The 15,937-nt window shown below is 47.7% G+C and overlaps 5 protein-coding genes across 5 annotated transcripts; 3 read left to right on the top strand and 2 right to left on the bottom strand.

Annotated features, from left to right (window-relative positions):
• Positions 1-183: 183 nt before the first annotated feature.
• Positions 184-1,506, top strand: N7478_004920 (mitochondrial 54S ribosomal protein mL38; the record flags this gene model as incomplete). The annotated part of the gene is made up of 2 exons (XM_056921134.1): positions 184-709; positions 782-1,506. 2 exons carry the CDS (start codon positions 184-186, stop codon positions 1,504-1,506), a joined length of 1,251 nt encoding a protein of 416 aa, XP_056779171.1.
• Positions 1,507-1,689: 183 nt separating this feature from the next.
• On the bottom strand, positions 1,690-2,322 carry N7478_004919 (putative mitochondrial inner membrane protease subunit 1; the record flags this gene model as incomplete). Its single annotated transcript, XM_056921133.1, has 2 exons — positions 1,690-1,863; positions 1,966-2,322. The coding sequence occupies 2 exons, from the start codon at positions 2,320-2,322 to the stop codon at positions 1,690-1,692; spliced, it is 531 nt and encodes a 176-aa protein (XP_056779170.1).
• An 807-nt stretch (positions 2,323-3,129) lies between these two features.
• N7478_004918 (OBAP family protein) lies at positions 3,130-3,967 on the bottom strand (the record flags this gene model as incomplete). The annotated part of the gene is made up of 2 exons (XM_056921132.1): positions 3,130-3,650; positions 3,745-3,967. The coding sequence occupies 2 exons, from the start codon at positions 3,965-3,967 to the stop codon at positions 3,130-3,132; spliced, it is 744 nt and encodes a 247-aa protein (XP_056779169.1).
• An 8,826-nt stretch (positions 3,968-12,793) lies between these two features.
• On the top strand, positions 12,794-13,889 carry N7478_004917 (uncharacterized protein; the record flags this gene model as incomplete). The annotated part of the gene is made up of 2 exons (XM_056921131.1): positions 12,794-13,402; positions 13,482-13,889. The coding sequence occupies 2 exons, from the start codon at positions 12,794-12,796 to the stop codon at positions 13,887-13,889; spliced, it is 1,017 nt and encodes a 338-aa protein (XP_056779168.1).
• Positions 13,890-14,374: 485 nt separating this feature from the next.
• On the top strand, positions 14,375-15,809 carry N7478_004916 (rRNA-processing protein LAS1; the record flags this gene model as incomplete). Its single annotated transcript, XM_056921130.1, has 4 exons — positions 14,375-14,494; positions 14,554-14,693; positions 14,797-15,249; positions 15,320-15,809. The coding sequence occupies 4 exons, from the start codon at positions 14,375-14,377 to the stop codon at positions 15,807-15,809; spliced, it is 1,203 nt and encodes a 400-aa protein (XP_056779167.1).
• Between the last annotated feature and the right edge of the window lie 128 nt (positions 15,810-15,937).

The raw sequence follows: 15,937 nt of genomic DNA, 5'->3' as shown, positions 1-15,937 counted from the left end.
GTAGAGAATTAGCCGTATGGTTTGGTGGTTCTCTTCGTGTAAATGGGAAGAGCAAAAGTTGATTCCGGGGAGGCGGTGGGCACTAGCAGAACTCTTGGCTTGCGAGCAGAAAAAGTTCCCCCGAAGACAACAACATCACTCTCCACCTCCAACCCCCATTCCACCCCAATAAAGCCCTTCACAATGGCCCATTGCGAGCGGGCATCGAAGCCTTTGCTTCAATGTCTTCGCAATTCCTACACCAGAGGCCTTCCGGGCATGCAACTGCAGGTCCGCGGCTTCCAGTCGACCGCGAGTGTTCCAGACGCCCAGTCTGAACCTAGTCAACCATTCCACAAATCTCCCGATCCATCCCTTGTCACAAGTCCTCGATTGGAACGCCGATTGATGCGACAGGGTACGACACCAATTGGATCCCGCCGTCGTCGTGCTGCCCTGCAGAGCCCCGGTAGCCTCCCTTTCGAGCAACTACCATATCAATGTTTCCAAGAAGCGCGAAAGGTCCTTCTTGGAGACCGATCTCAGAAGTTGGAGGAGATTGAGTCCATGCGCCAGAAGATTTCACGGTTAGAGGCACAGCCCATCGAGGCAGGTGGAGAAAACTCACGAAAGTCTCGCCTGACTGCTATGCAGTTGCATCTTGAGGAGCTGAAGGTTTTGGCCGACATTAATGATCCTCTGGTGAAACGAAAGTTCGAGGATGGCCTAGGTATGTTAAGGCTCTTTTCCGGGCTTAATTTGGTTGGGATTTTAAACTAACTTCTTGCCTTTGTTCAATTAGGCGATATGAGCAAACCTATCTACCGCTTCTTGGCTGACCGCAAATGGCGCGAGTATCGCCGAAAGATCCTGGTGCAGCGCATTACACAGATGAAGGTTATTCCCGACGTCCTGGCCCACTGTGAGCCCATTCTTGACACAAAGCTTTACTTCGGAAAGCGACAAGTTGCGCCCGGTGACTATGTCCTGGCAAAGGACAGCACAACCGCACCTAAACTAGACATTCAAATGTTTGACCGCGGCGAGAAGCTTGTTACAATTGCCGTCATCGATCCCGATGTCCCCAATGTGGAGAGAGACGGCTTCGATTTCAAGATGCACTACTTCGCTGTCAATGTTCCCATCTCCGCCGTCGCCACGAAGGTCGACCTCTCCCAACTTTCCACAGACTCTCAAGTTGTTCTTCCTTGGGCCGCACCTGTAGCTCAGAAGGGTAGCCCTTACCATCGACTTTCTCTCTTCATTATGGAGCAGAAGGACAACCAGCCCTTAGACTTTGCCGCGGTCAAGGCTAAGGAAACCGAGCGCGAGAACGTGCTCCTGCGCACTCTCCAGGCCCGATACCACCTCAAGGCCATTGGCGCTCACCTCTTCCGTAGCCAATGGGATGAAACCACCCAGGAGGTGATGAAGGAAATTGGCTTCAAGGATGCAGAATTCGAGCTGCGCCGGAAGAAGGTCGAGCCTCTTCCTTACAAGCGGAGAAATCCCTCTTCCTTCCGGTAGATACCCTCCGATCTATACCTCTGTCCCAATATTGTTTTCCGTATAAATTTTGTATTGTACAATTGAATATGTATGAATATGCACAGCAGTCCCATTTCTTTCTTTTCTTCCCAAATAGACACCAGACTCCATGTAGATGCCAAATCACACCATGCCGTTCAAAATGTTATACAAGCGTGAAGTCTAATCCAACTCGGCGGGTTTCATAGTATTGCGCACCCATTCCATCTTAGAGGGAGGCCACACCCTGGCGACAATTTTGCCATTGATGAGGCCTAAAGGTACCGGACCAAATGTTCTCGAATCTCGCGACCAGGGAAGGTTGTCGCCAACCATAAAGACATGACCCTCGGGGACCTAGCACAAACACCAAGTTAGCAAATATATCACCCAAATGACGCAGAGAATAGCAAAGGGGCCCCTTAACAAGATTTGCCAAGCCCATAAGGTTAAACACACCTGTATCATATCTGGTTGCCCACCAGCCACGGTGCTATAAGGTTGATCCCGACAGACAAAATCCCCGGGCATCCCAAGAACCCGCTTCGCACCATGAACGCCCAAGAAAGTCGGGTGGTTAAATCGCACGACATCGCCAACTTCAATTCCTTTCCCATTGCGATGCATTCTTGAAATGAGTAACCAGTCGCCGCGCGGATTGAAAGTTGGGTACATCGAAGGTCCTTCGCTGAGTTGTACGGTCACGAGGTGTTCCCAGACGAGGACGCAGGCGCAGAACGCGCCGGTGCCATTGATGGCAGCACGGGCGACCCTGCTTGGTGTCGTTCTTAGTATTGATCGAATGAAGCGCTCCATGTGTAGTAGGGCATGCGCATGCCTTGGGTGTTTGGGGAAGCATGAGCTTGCGGGTTTCCGCTATTCATTAACTAACTAGTTATCGCATAAAGATTTGTGCTGCCAGTATCCCGAGGCATCAATGCTGAACGTCATGTGACCCTCTGCCGCTTTAAAAATGAGATTTTCCTTCCCTACGACTCTTCCCTTTGAGCAGCCTCGAATAAGAGTCGCAAAACGACATTGCAGGACCCAACCTTGGGATATTTCTGGGGAATAAGATTCCCTCCGCAGTGAAATTACTCTTCACTCCTTGAGATCTGGTTCATTCAAAAGCCTACTAATGTCGTGGACTTGAGAATGAGCTATCCTGGAGCCAATATCTTGAATCTCAAGTCGACTCATGCCATCTTGATTCGATCGGATTCGATCTCTTTTTTCTCTTTCCCCCTGTCTATTTGCTTTATTTCGCACCTCGTTTTAGTTTACTCTGCCCCTTCCGCTTCTGAAAAAAGCTAGAGCTTGCCGTCGTCGAAATTAAACACCAGGACGAGCAAGTGTAGACAATGAAGCAAGATTGACATAGCCGGCCGATGCTGTTGTATTGGCTAATCCCCCAATTGGTCTCTATCTGACCCCATTTCACTATGGGACTGGGTTTTTGAGTCCGGTGTAGTGGGGAGACATACCACTAGATATCAATACACTTATCAATACAAACCATTTTCTTTTCCCAAAATCACACTTCCCTTTGAACGTTCTTGAATGCATCTTACCTTCGGCCATAGGTCTTGCTAATCTCGCTAGGTCTACTTTTTCCATGCCATATCAGCATCTAAGAAGGCAATCAATCAGCCCAGTCCAAAGTATCAACGCCCGCATACGAGACATACCTGAATGCTTCTCGGTGTCCGGAATTCCCTCTCTTTCCTTCGCCTTGTGCCGATAATCAACCTTGAATCTCTCATCTCGCTCTCGAAGCAACTCGTCCAGGCCACCTGGACAGGCAACCTTCACATTATCATGTGTCGTGAAACTCCCCATCAACTGTGGTGCTCCCAGTGGCACCACGTCGCCCCGATCAATCTGCCAAAAATGATACGTCTTTCCATAACACGGCACAATGTCGTTCATCTCGGCTGTTTCTGCTGCCTCCCAAACTGAAGTAGGCACACCAGCTGGCGCAGGCATGATGAGCATGCCGCTCTTCACTTCGAATTCGTGTGTATGCCATAGCTTGCGTTCTTCGGATGGGAGCGTCTCATATACACGCGGAGAGATAAGATACTCTACCCCGATCAAGCGGGCATTGGCGGCTGGCGAGTCATAGACGAGACATTGTCGTACATCTGGTTTCAGGAAACAACTTGTGTCAACTCTGTTGCCCTATACTAGTAACCCGAGTCCAACTTTACTCATGGGTAGATCAGCGGGGCTTATTACCTTCTGTTAGATGCGTGCAATAATGGTTCGCTTCAACGCAGCGGGTTGGATCACTGGCGTATACGTGGAATGCGTTCAAGTGTGCACATATTTGCTTGATCGGTGTGAAGTCTTGGACAATGGCAGCTCCGGTTTCTAGTACACGGCTTTTTGCTGTGCGGGGACTGCCTATAACACCATCGGTCTCAGGCTCTTTCATTGAAGGCTCTTCGTGCGTTGACATCGCTAAACAAGTATGCTGATATATTTTTGATGGCAACAGACTGTTTTAGTATTCCACTTCCCCGGATGTGTATTTCATTCGTGAAAGTTTGTAGTAATACCGAACGAAGTAAATATGAATTGTAAAATATGACAGACGCTCTAGTTCATAAGTGCAAATGTATGTGGTAGATATGATGCTTGCATTTGTTCGGTTCTTGCTTCCATGATCCTTGTGTGGTATGGAAAGACCACCGATTGACGTCACCATGATCGCAAATACATTTACGACCCATCCAGTTACCTGAGCAGTGCATGTGTGTGGTCTCTAATATTAACCAGGAGAAGTGGCCAACTTCCAAATATTGATTACCCTCTTAGTCAATACCAGGCGACGTGGTGGGATACTGGGCTTCACTGGTTCATCATTCTTTTTCGACCAGTCCATGCAAATCTACCCCTCTCGATACCCCAGCTCTGCTTTCCTTGCTTCTGAAAATCCAAACAGGATTCAAGATGAACGTATTACTTGGCAGTTTACATACCCCATGGAGGTGCACCCTTTGAAGACCAACCTAATGATCGCAGTCATGGTTGTCTATCAAGTTCAGGCTGCGTCAAGCAAGGCACGAGAGATCATGAGAAAACCTCATCATCTACTCAAGACATCCTTACCATTGTGATAGATAGATATATAGTTCTAGTGCACTGTGCACTGTGCAACCTCCACAAAATTAAAAGTAATATATCCAACCCCTTACATAAGAACCTTGAAGTACATGTAGAACTTGAAAGTGAGATGTTGACCGATACTACTATATGTTGGATACAGCAGCAGACTGCGATCATCGTGCTTTCTTTTTCTGACAATCTACAACATCTTATTGAAAGTAGTCTGGCGCCGCTGACTGTTTCTAGCCGGTAACAACCCGGCATTGGGCATTGTAAATCCAATCGCTAGCTCATATCCTTTATCCTTGACACATGCATGCATCTAGGAGTGTTCAAGTTCTACATATTGTATATGCCTTGCACATGTGCATGTCTCTTTCCGAGGTCTACGACAAATCGGGATACTACTACATGATATGTATGCCACAGTCTACATCGAATTCTCCATCATGCTTATAGATCATCGAAATCATGATTGTAGTCTGTAAGCTTGCTGCTCAGAGTCTTTGTGTCATCAGATAAGCATGTGTGGCCATTCCACAGGCTCCGGCGTATACTAGTATATCCTGGATCCCGGAAACAGTCCGCCTATCCCAACAACCCATCCACCACCGAACACACCATCAGTCCAACACTGACCTCGTAATCACAGAAACGTGGCGGAAGATCTGCCTGTGCATCTCAGATACTACCAGGATGATGATCTAAGAAGCCAATGATCTATTCCGAACAGATTATGTGCAGGTAGGGAAGGGGCCAAAAGACACATGATTGATTGATCGGCCGATACATAAGAAAAAATGACTATTTACCCGATGCGCCCGATCTCGCAATAGACTAACACGCACTATGGACGCACTACTTCCTGCGCGTGAATCCCAAAAGCATGTCGCAAAGGTAGGGGGGGGTGTACCGATTAGGAGGCGGGGAACGCAAAAAAAAGAGAAAACAAAAAACAAAAGGAAAAACCCCAAAAACTCAATAGCTCCAACCCCACTTGTGATCTACAAGATTCGGAGGACTTGCGTTGCGTGTACAGTACATAGCGTACATAGAGGGGGGAGTGAAACCGAACGAGTGAAAATTCTATCTGTTGGGCGGCATGTACGGCGTCCCGTTCACCAGACTATGGTATGTATCTGCAGCCCTTGAATGGACGAGGACTCGATCGACGGTCTCCAAGTCTCAAAATTGATTTGAGCGCGCGGGAAACCGGAGAAGATTATTGGTTGGACCCGCTACTACACGAGGGTCTTCTCACCTTCAGACTCAGACTATCGACGGAGACAGACGGTACGGGAACTCCATGTTTTATCGATGAAATAGGAAATGATGGGCATTGTGGATCATATTCTTTTCGAAGCCGAGAGCGAGAAAGGGTTAACAGAGCAGAGTTTCCACCTGTGAAGTTGTTGCAGGGTCGAAGATCGCCGTCTTTGTTGGTTATGATTGACTGGATTTAATTTTGTTCCGGCGGTCAACCGTGGAGAAAATTGTGATTGTTCGCCCCCACCATCCTTATTTGCTGGTATAGGACTCCGCAGTAGCGCTACTTCAAACAAATGAGTGAAGTGTTCGGGTCAAGGCTATGGGGCGTACGCACCGTGTCCTAATGTGGAATTTGACACGGTGTTGGTGCAGATTGGAAAGTCTCGGTGTGCGAAGTATGTACAGTGGATGTTGAAGCTATTGGGAGGGGCAAAGTATAGAGTGGTATTCCAATAATCTTTCGCCGTAGACGGCTGAATTTTCGATAGTGTGGTGGTGCATTGACTTGTTGGCACTGTTAAAAAAAAGCCCACTACTAGTAAGTGTATCCATTCGCAGCTGACTTGATCACGGTGTTAGTGCGAAGATGCAGCACAAGGAAGGAAGGCGGAAGCCCGTCTGGAGTACGGAGTACATTCTTTGCTTTCTCTCTCTTTTCGTTGGTGGTTAACCCTTCCAATGAAACTACAAGTAAGATACCAGTGAACGATTATCCCGAGACGTCGATCTTCGGGAATCCTCCCCCATTCCACGGTACTTCGAAGTCAAAATCCGAGTCATCTCCGATTACACACATGACAACTGCCGGGTTAATGGCATTATCGATATGAATTATCGAGGTATTCTGTGTCATCTTACTGCGTAACGGACGTGCTGCAGATACCCTTACTCTCAGCTGTATGTATTGATCGTCCTTTTGGAAGGGGTGGTGGGGAAAAAGGGTGTACGGCGGATAGGGAGGTATAGGCATGTCTGAGTGTCACAATGCATGATATAGTTAATGTGCCCAAGGAGCAGGATGGGAAGAATCAGGATCAGCCCCTGCATGGGGCCGATTGGAACCCATCAGGTGCTGCTATTATTATTTAGGCTCTCCATTTGATCCCAAAGCCCCAGTGTGCTGACCGGAGTAGATCAATCCTCCAAACAGCTTGTACTCCGTATCATATAGGCTTTGTCCATTTGTCCGTATAGATTTTATGGTTTCTTTTTCTTCTTGTCGTTGTTGTAGCCTGTAGCAGCTGACTCTTCAGCATGGATTCCAGGGAACAGGAAGCGAAGAGAAAGTGGATACGTGATCTGTGAATTGGCTGGCGAGAAAGCTAGTCGCTGTCGCACATAGATTGCAACAGAGAGGGGGTTTCTTTAGAGAAACCCAGCATTCAAACGAAGTTAGAGAGTAACCAGTATGATTGGCCCAACCCCTGGGCTTGACCGCTTCTGGGCTGGACGGTTCTCCTCCAAGCGTTGCTCCGCCACTAGGCGACGCAAGTGTGTGAGGTGTGACGGTTAGCTTCTGATCCACCTACAGTAATGCGAGTCGGCCAGATCGTCTTTGCCCCACCAGAACCTGGGCCTTGTGTGGCGTTACGCCTCAGGCATCACGCCCCAGCGACTTTGAGAGAAGATGGTCGCCTGCAGGAAAGCCCGGACTGTGCCCGACGCAGACGCACGGGTAAAACCGAGTGGAAACTCAATCATGGGGTCAGCGCCGTGCACTGTTCAAGGCACGAAGTACCGAATGATGAAATACTGAGGCTGCATATCCCTTATCGGAGTGGACTTGCAGCCTACGTGTCTAAATGGAGACCTGGGCGAGGCGCTGTGTGACAAGCATCTTTTTTTGTTTGGTCTTGGACTGCTTGCGCACTGGAACCAATGATAAGGTCAATCTCCATCTTTCCTGATCCTCTTCCAAACTCGATATAGCAAAGCCAGCTGCCTGCTGAATTCATCAAAGAAAAAGTATAACCATTGCTATTACAGGAACATAGTTTGATTTCAGAAGCACAGCCTGCTTTTGATGTTGCAGCCTATCCGCGAACGACAGACATGGTTTCAGCCGGGTCCTGTTAGTAGTATAGTGAGTGAGAAACAAAGGAACAGCCTTTCATCATAGTATATGCTATCTCCCGAAGTAGGAATACCGAATACTAGGCTAGATCCAGGATCCTTTCTTACATAGTATACTCCGTACTCCTAGTAAGACACCAGAAATCGACAGTTGTGCGCCGTGCTCCGTTCTCCGTACACCTCTGAGACCATCGGAGGATAATTGGACCCCAAGCTTTTACAACATTGAAAAGATCGTCACCATCATCTCCTTTGAAAGGAGGAGGGGAGGGGCACGCAGAGGGCCAATCTACTAGTACTCCGTAAGGACGTACGGATATGTAGCTACTACTAGACTAGGGGAACTCCGACCGAGATGGCCCCTCTATTAATTATTCTCATTATCGAGTTCGATATCATGGCGCGCACGGCTCCTATGGGGGCGGTGGTCATCCGCACGATGCTACACCGTAAGAAGTTGATGACATCCCACTAAGGCAAGGCAATTTGATTTAGCCCGCAGCTCCTTCCGCTGCATCCATGGGGCTAAAAAAGCCAAAGATTCAGGGAAGTGAACGACCAAAGGCTAAAACGGAAGAAGAAGGATTCTTGTAAAGTCTGACTAAAACGTCTGGAAGGCTAAGGAAGGCTGGACGAGCCCCGCTCGAACTTACGTCTATTTGTCCCCGCGGGTCGTTTTGGGGGTAGAAGCATGGTAATGGAGGGTCGCCCAGGAACGCTAGTAAGCGTCGGAGGTTTAGGCGAGTGGGGAGGGCCAAGAAGGAAGAAAGAAAAGAGAGCAAAAAGACAAAGGAAAAAATAGAGAGGCTCGCGACAACAAGTAGATCTGGACCCGATTTGGCGTGGTCGGGTCTCGGAAAGTGACCGTCCATTCCTGGAGCGATTGAAAGTGGAGAACTTTTGTTCGCGTATTCTTCTGGCTTAAATTATCATGAAATTAATTGTGATTATTGATTATTACTTTGCCTTAATCTTGGAATGCAGGGCTGAGTTTCTTGCTTTTGTCGGCAGATGCCTTGTAATGTACGAGGTTCTCCAAGCACCTCGGTTTCCGATTAGTATGTCACCATGTCACTTTCTGGACACGTACCTAGGCAGGTTCGTATCACATTGCATGAGTCAAAATGTGGATTAGACACAATAATAGGGGGGTTGAAAAAGGGGCAAAACAACAAGGCTAGAATCCCGCAGAAACTACTACTTGCGTGCTCCATAGTGTAGAACGAAAACGTCGCATGTCTATCTTGGTAAGTTTTTTTTTTCCTTCTAAGGATCCATCAACAGCTTCAGCTGAAGGAATCTGTGCCGCCCTGCGGTGTCTTCTCCTATACTGTACTCCAGAGATCGGCAATTCATGAGATTGTGTCAGCGTTGGGAGGGAAGATCCACCCAATCCACTCACAGAGAGGGGGCAAAGGAGAAAAGCAACGATGTTAACTGGCCCCCTGAGCTTCTGGAAATTGATGATTGTCACCAATCTTCTTCCCAGTGGCCCCTGCAGTGCAGGAAGTGGGTCCATGCAAATGCGTTCCGAGCGGTACACGGCCTTGGATCGTCTGTGTAATGATGTAGACAACTGGGTTAGGTGTTTTGCATTGGTCCCCTGAGTGGTCCTCGAATCCTTGTTCAATGAGGCAAGCCAGATGACATCGTGTTGCATTCTGTGAGGTAGACCGAAAAAAGAAACGGGAGGTCTGGCCCGTGTATGAAGTGTACAGGGGGTAGAGGGAAGATGTAGGATGGATTATCTCATTTTTGGCCAGAAGTCAGAAGTCAGAAGTCAGAAGTGATAGTGTACTCCGTACTCCATGTAAGCACTCCATCCAAGATACAATATAGGTTACTGCTACGATAGAATCCTTCTGAAATCAAATCAGATAGGGGGGTTCATTCCCGGTAGACTGGATCAAAGGGAAGAAAGAAGCCCAAAGGCAATTAAATTAAATAAATTCGTTTAAAAGAGACAAGGAAAAAGAAAAAAAAAAATCAAAAATCGATCAGCAGCGGGTATAGCATCATCGAAAAGTCAAAAATAAATGAAAATCCTTTCGGACAAAGCAAAAAAAACCTGCCCCAACGTCAAGCCCGTTCTTCCGGAGGCCCGGGCGTTGCAAGGAACCCGACCGGGGGGACTTTGGCAGTTCAGCGCTAAGCATGATCAGATCCGCTCGGCCACGTTGTGAATGGTGGCTCTACCGCCCATTTCCTGATCGGTGACACAGAAATGGGGTGTGAGCCCCATAGGTAATTAAGATTTCTATTTTATTTTATTGTTTTATTGTTTTCTTTTTTCCTTCTATTTTTTCCCACCATTGTAAATCTGCTCACAGACCAAGCGGGTCTGAATGTTTATTGCAATTTGGATCTCTTCCCGTCCTTTAGTTACTCACTAGCAAACGGTTACGAAAAGAAAAGAAAAAAAAAATAGTAAGCCCCAGGAGCATGCTGGAACTGGACTCCGAAGGAAACTAGAATCCTTCGTCTCGGCGGACATGTACGGATGAGCTATGTGCAGGCTAAACCCAACCATCCCCAGGTTAGGGCGTGCAGGGAACTGGTCACATTGAAATCCTTGTTTGCTCTCAGGCTGTTCAACCATAACCGACCTAAGCTTAAGAGGAAGTACGAAGTACATGGATATACTTAGTACATGTAACTAATACCCATAATCACATATGCCTAGCTTACTGAGGGGGTACGAGTACTCCTACATAGTTTGCCTAGCGCTAACTAGGTCTCTTTTCTTGGTTCTCTTGGAAATATGGATGAACTCAAATTTCCCTAGGTAGATGAAAACTTCGATAGGGCTCCACGTTTCCAACGCTTACGATTGCCGAGCTTCCCGCCCTGATGGTCACTTCCAACACGAACACTTTGTGGCGGCAGTACACACGGGCTACCACTCTTTTCAATGAAACAGGCCCACTAGAAGGGGGCGTACAATCGGGTCATGCACCTAGGACGCAGTAACACCGTGGGTTTTATTGTTTTGTTTCTTGGATCAAGGTATGGATACATTAGTACTCTTCGTAGTGTACAGTAGTCTGAAATGAGACCCGAACATTGAGCCTCTCAGGTGATACGTGAGACTTGAACAGGATTTTAGGTGATAATCGTTAAATTGCAGCCAACGGAGCATAGTTCCCGTTGACAGACTTTTAATTAGTCCAATCAAGAGCCGAGAGTGGCTTGTTCTTTAGTGGGATCGGAACAAAAGACGATCGCTGGTGGCGATGATGCATCTCCTGCATCATGTACTCCGGATAGAAGAAGGCGCATGCAGCGGAGAGAAAAAAGAATCATCAACCGGGTATGCACGATACCAAAGGGGTATGTGTATGTAACCTGGCTACCTAGGAAATACTCAGTTGTAGAGGCCACGCCTCTTCGTCTTTTTTTGGGTGGTGTGCCCCCTCTTTGCCCTTCTACTAGATGGAGTAGGGGGGACTTAAAGAGGGGCGACAAGAATGTCTCTTGATTTTCATAGCCAAAACGGATCTAGAACTCCTTGGGAAGGACTCCGTGACAAAGCACAGGCGCCATGACGGAGTCATCGGTCTCTTTTCCCAGTGTATTGAGCGACTCCACTTCAGGCACCCCTGTCGAATAGAGGAACACGAAGGATGGGCGAGTCGATCTCAACAACCCATCACATTTGTAACCCTTGCGTAACGAAAGTCGTCTTTTGTTTGAGCGGGACGCTATGGCGCCCAAACAGTAACGGGAAACTAGGAAAGACCCATTCGCATTCTTATTGCAGGGCTGATCAATCTCCGGTGAAACGAAGAAACCGAAAAACCGAAAAAATCGGATCCCAGCCAAGGGTGCTGAAAACTCGACCAGGCAAGATTGGATGTCGATCGGAAGTGGGATTGGCTTAACAGCATTCCATGGAGGCCAAGACTTTTTTCACTTTTTTATTATTTCGAATTATTATTTTAAATTTTCTACTAAGAAGGATTTTTATTTCCTTTACTCGACAAGGAAGAGGGGGGAAAAGCCTGAAAGTCAAACATGACTGAAGATGGGAATGATCCTATAGTATTACTGTACTATTTAATCGTGTTCAAGGTTTAATATGGAAATAATCCCCAAAATTAAAATAATTATCATTTTTTAAATGAATTCTATTCTGTATAAAATACGAAATGGGGCTTTTGGGGCCCGTGGGAGGGTCCACGTCCATTTGGTCGGACTCCAATAGTGGGGCGGTCATTCAAACTAAACTCTCTCTTCCCCATGTTCGCCTCAAAATGTTCCACTGCGACAAGTCTCCACTCTGTACTCCGGAATATTCTGCCCTTGGAACGGTGGGACTGCGCCTGATTCATCATGGATTTTGACCCGTTCCATGCGGCCCTGTGGTTCTGGACTAGGCTCGTTTCGTTAGTGTCAACGTCGTGTCATCCTAGCATGTGTGGTGGGATCGTGGACCTGGGGCGGGTGGTAGATCGCCAGGCTCCCTGGATTCTCTTATAATATCGCTTACTCCTGTCGGCCTGGATCCTCACTCTCCATACTCCATACCGTCTCTTAAAAACGACCACTGTTCCTTTTGGGGGACGTTGGTTTCTGGAATTCCTTTCCACCTCACCTCCATCCTCCCATCCCACATCCCACACGAATACCTCTCCCACACCATCTTCACACCTATTCGTGGGACTGTCTGGTGGAATTACGAAAGGATTAAATTCAAAGAAATACAACATAAAGGACCCTCCAACAGGTCCTTTCCATCAACCGACATTTTATGGCCGACTTCTGTTATCAACCACAAGCCTCCTCGTCTGGCTCCCAATGGCTCCCGGACTATGCTTACAGTCAACCCGCCAACATGCAGGACTGGGCCCGTACTTTTCCACGACCACGACACTCTCGAGTTATGAAGCCCAGGAGTGCAGGCAATAGCCCATCGACAATGACTAGGAGAAGGACAAGTGCCGCTCAGGGTGTTATGCATGGGTCTTCCAATCAATATCAAAATTCGCTGGAGGCCGCTCTCCTTGCCTCAGCAGTCCGCAACCCTCGCCCTATCAGCTGGCACCCATCTTCCGCTAGGAGTAGAGGCCTTTCTAACCCTGCCTGTGTTCCTGAATTCTCCCCAGAGCAGTATGCCGCCATGGGCACCATGCACGACCAAACTCTCAACATGAACGCTCTCTCTGTCTACGGTAGTGATAGTATGCTCTCATATCCCTTGTCTGCCGGCGCTGCAGTATCACCCGACAGTTACATTCCATTCTACCTGGATTCGCAAGACCCCATGTCTCTGCCTCAACAAACCCCAACGCTTTCAATTCCCAACTCGCAGGTCGAGCCAATGGCATGGGACACCACAAACCAGGTCGACATGTCGGCCATCTCTTCCGATGGTTGGTCCCTCGACATGCTCTCAATGGCGAACATTCCCCCACCAGTAACTACATGTCCCAGTTACGCCAGCGTGCCTTCGCCTGGTGAAATGAGTGGTCCCTCAACTCCCGACTTTCTTCCCATCCAGCAATTTTCCCCCCATCTCCCAGGAAAAGAAGGACAGCAAGCCCGAGGAAGAACTGGTCGGCATGGGCCTGTACAGCCAACCAGATGGCACTTGCAGCCAATCACATCAGCAGGGCCTTCTGGGCAAGGGATTGAAATTGGAGGAGACTTTCTCTCCATCCGATGACGAAAAGGACGAGGGATCTCAGGATGACAACGATGATACGAATGAGCCGGAGCCCGTTCCACAACAGACTCTACCCCAGCAACATGCATCAATGTCGCACCAGTCCAACTTTTCGATGCCTCAGCATGTGAAGCCGGCTTTGAACTTGCTCCACAAGTCTTTCTTCTTCGACCACGACGATCTTGATCAGCAGGCCATGCCTTCTGCGCAGCCTTTCCCGGGCCTAAACCAATCGTGTATGAGCTATGGCTATGGGTGGATTTGATTCGCGTCAATCACTTCAATTTTTTTTGTTTTTCATTTGTTACAACAGCGGCATAGCGTGGAGTTTTTTTATTTTATACTTTTTGAACTTTATTTGGGATGACTGGAGTTGAAACATGATGGATACCCCGGGCATAGGATAGCTTATAAGACGTGGCTCAACACCACCATTTCACTAGGATAGCAAATTACAATGAATACAAATTACATCACCTCAAAATATGTCTTAACTCCCATTAAGAGAACAAATTTAGGCAAACAATTTTCAATGTATCATTCTGAACCTTAGAAAATGGTTGAAGTATACTTTTGAAGGGTTTGATTGGCTGGGGAGTTAGTTAGCACCGGTAAAACTACCCGAATGGATCAATAATCCCCCGAAAATATTTCATCCAGTGAAGAAAAGATATCGATATGCCGAAGTTCGAGATTTAAAATTCCCCAAGAATTCAGGGTTGATCCTCCCAATAGGCGGGGTTTTCGATAATGGCGAAAGTAATCTTCACAGCATGGAAGAATAAGTCGGAGTTGCTGGAGGTCAGGGATCAGTTTTATCCGTCAGCGTCCTATGACGGTCCGGACAACCGTCCTCTCGCTTGTAGCATTGTAAGTCTGATATCTCTGAAAAGCTAGCGATAGCTCACCGGACTGACATGACTCTTCAGGTCGAAGCTTGGAAGCTGCGTGGGAATGTCCCGCACCATGTTGAGGCAACTGCCTTGTTGACAGATGCTATTCTCCACGATGATGCACAAAACAATTCAATCTTCTCAATTCGAGCTACTTACTCCGCTGCTTTCTGTCGGTAAGTCCTGAATATCTACCTAATACTCTTATGTTCGAGCTTTCTTCATGCTTTGCAGAGAAGATACTCCTTTTTTTTCACAGCCAACTAACCAGGTACCAAGGTTCGTCACTGGTCTCGTGGATTCAAAAATCACAGGTCCACGCAGAACCATGTTCCAGCGTGCTGTTGATCTAGGTCTTCCTGCATCATTTGTTGAGTTACGTCATGAGGCAACTCACCGCGAACCTCCATCACTGGTGGTGCTTCGAAAATCTACACAACGTTCTCTCGAATGGCTCTGGGACAATTACTGGGCTGGAGTCGAATGCCTGGGCGCAAATGCATCGATTGACCCCAAAGATGGATCCTCTACTAAGACACTTATCACCCGTCTTCTAAACGAGTTTTTGGATAGCTCGGAGTCCTCGGAACCTCAACGCAAGAAACGGAAGCGTGATCAAGATGCCTCCATTGCCACGGATGTGATTTCGGTCTGCGACTCATCGAAAGACGGGTCCAGATTGTTGCTTGATATCTTCTTGGAGGAATCCTTATTGACTGGGTCTGAGCGGAAGTATGTTTCCTCAACTCCCGCCAAACTTATCACTGTCGTGTTTCTGTTTGACACTAACCATATTTGATAGGCTTGGAGAATCGATGAATGCGAATTTCGACAAGTGGGATACCTTTTTACAAAAGATCACTGAAGCTCATCCCAGATTCTTGACATATCTCTCTGAAGACCTGGTGCATAGCTTGTTTGTGGATGCGACAAAGGTCTCACCGAAGAATGCATCAACCGAAGCGCTCTTCCTTTGGTTAACTCACATCATGACCTCCTCCGCTTGGGAGATTTACCAGCCGCACTGTCCTCGCAGCTACATTCTTAGTTCATGCGACGAGAACCCGAACTACTGGACCAAACTGTTGACCGATAGATTACGCAAGCACGGCGGCGTAAGGAGGATAAAGACTTCCTCTCGAAATTCCCACGAGACCCCTGCGAAGAAAGCTACTCGACAGAATGGCGATCAGGCTCCATCGTCCAGCGTTGATAAAACACTAGCTGGGTTTGGATGGGAGCCAGTTCAAAAGTGGGATAGTCGGGCTCTGGGTGTTGCGGCAACTGTTTAGAGAGATATAAAGCGCCTAATCTCATGCTGCTGGCAGCACCATCAAAATTCATTAGAATTCAAAAAGTTATTTCCATCTAAATAACATTGAACTGTGCAGACACAGATTCACCAATCAGACCGCGTACC

The sequence above is a fragment of the Penicillium angulare genome (genome assembly GCF_028827245.1).
Source record: "Penicillium angulare strain IBT 27051 chromosome Unknown utg000004l_segment0_segment0, whole genome shotgun sequence".
NCBI lineage: Eukaryota > Fungi > Ascomycota > Eurotiomycetes > Eurotiales > Aspergillaceae > Penicillium > Penicillium angulare.
This window is presented reverse-complemented; position numbering and strand designations above follow the sequence as displayed.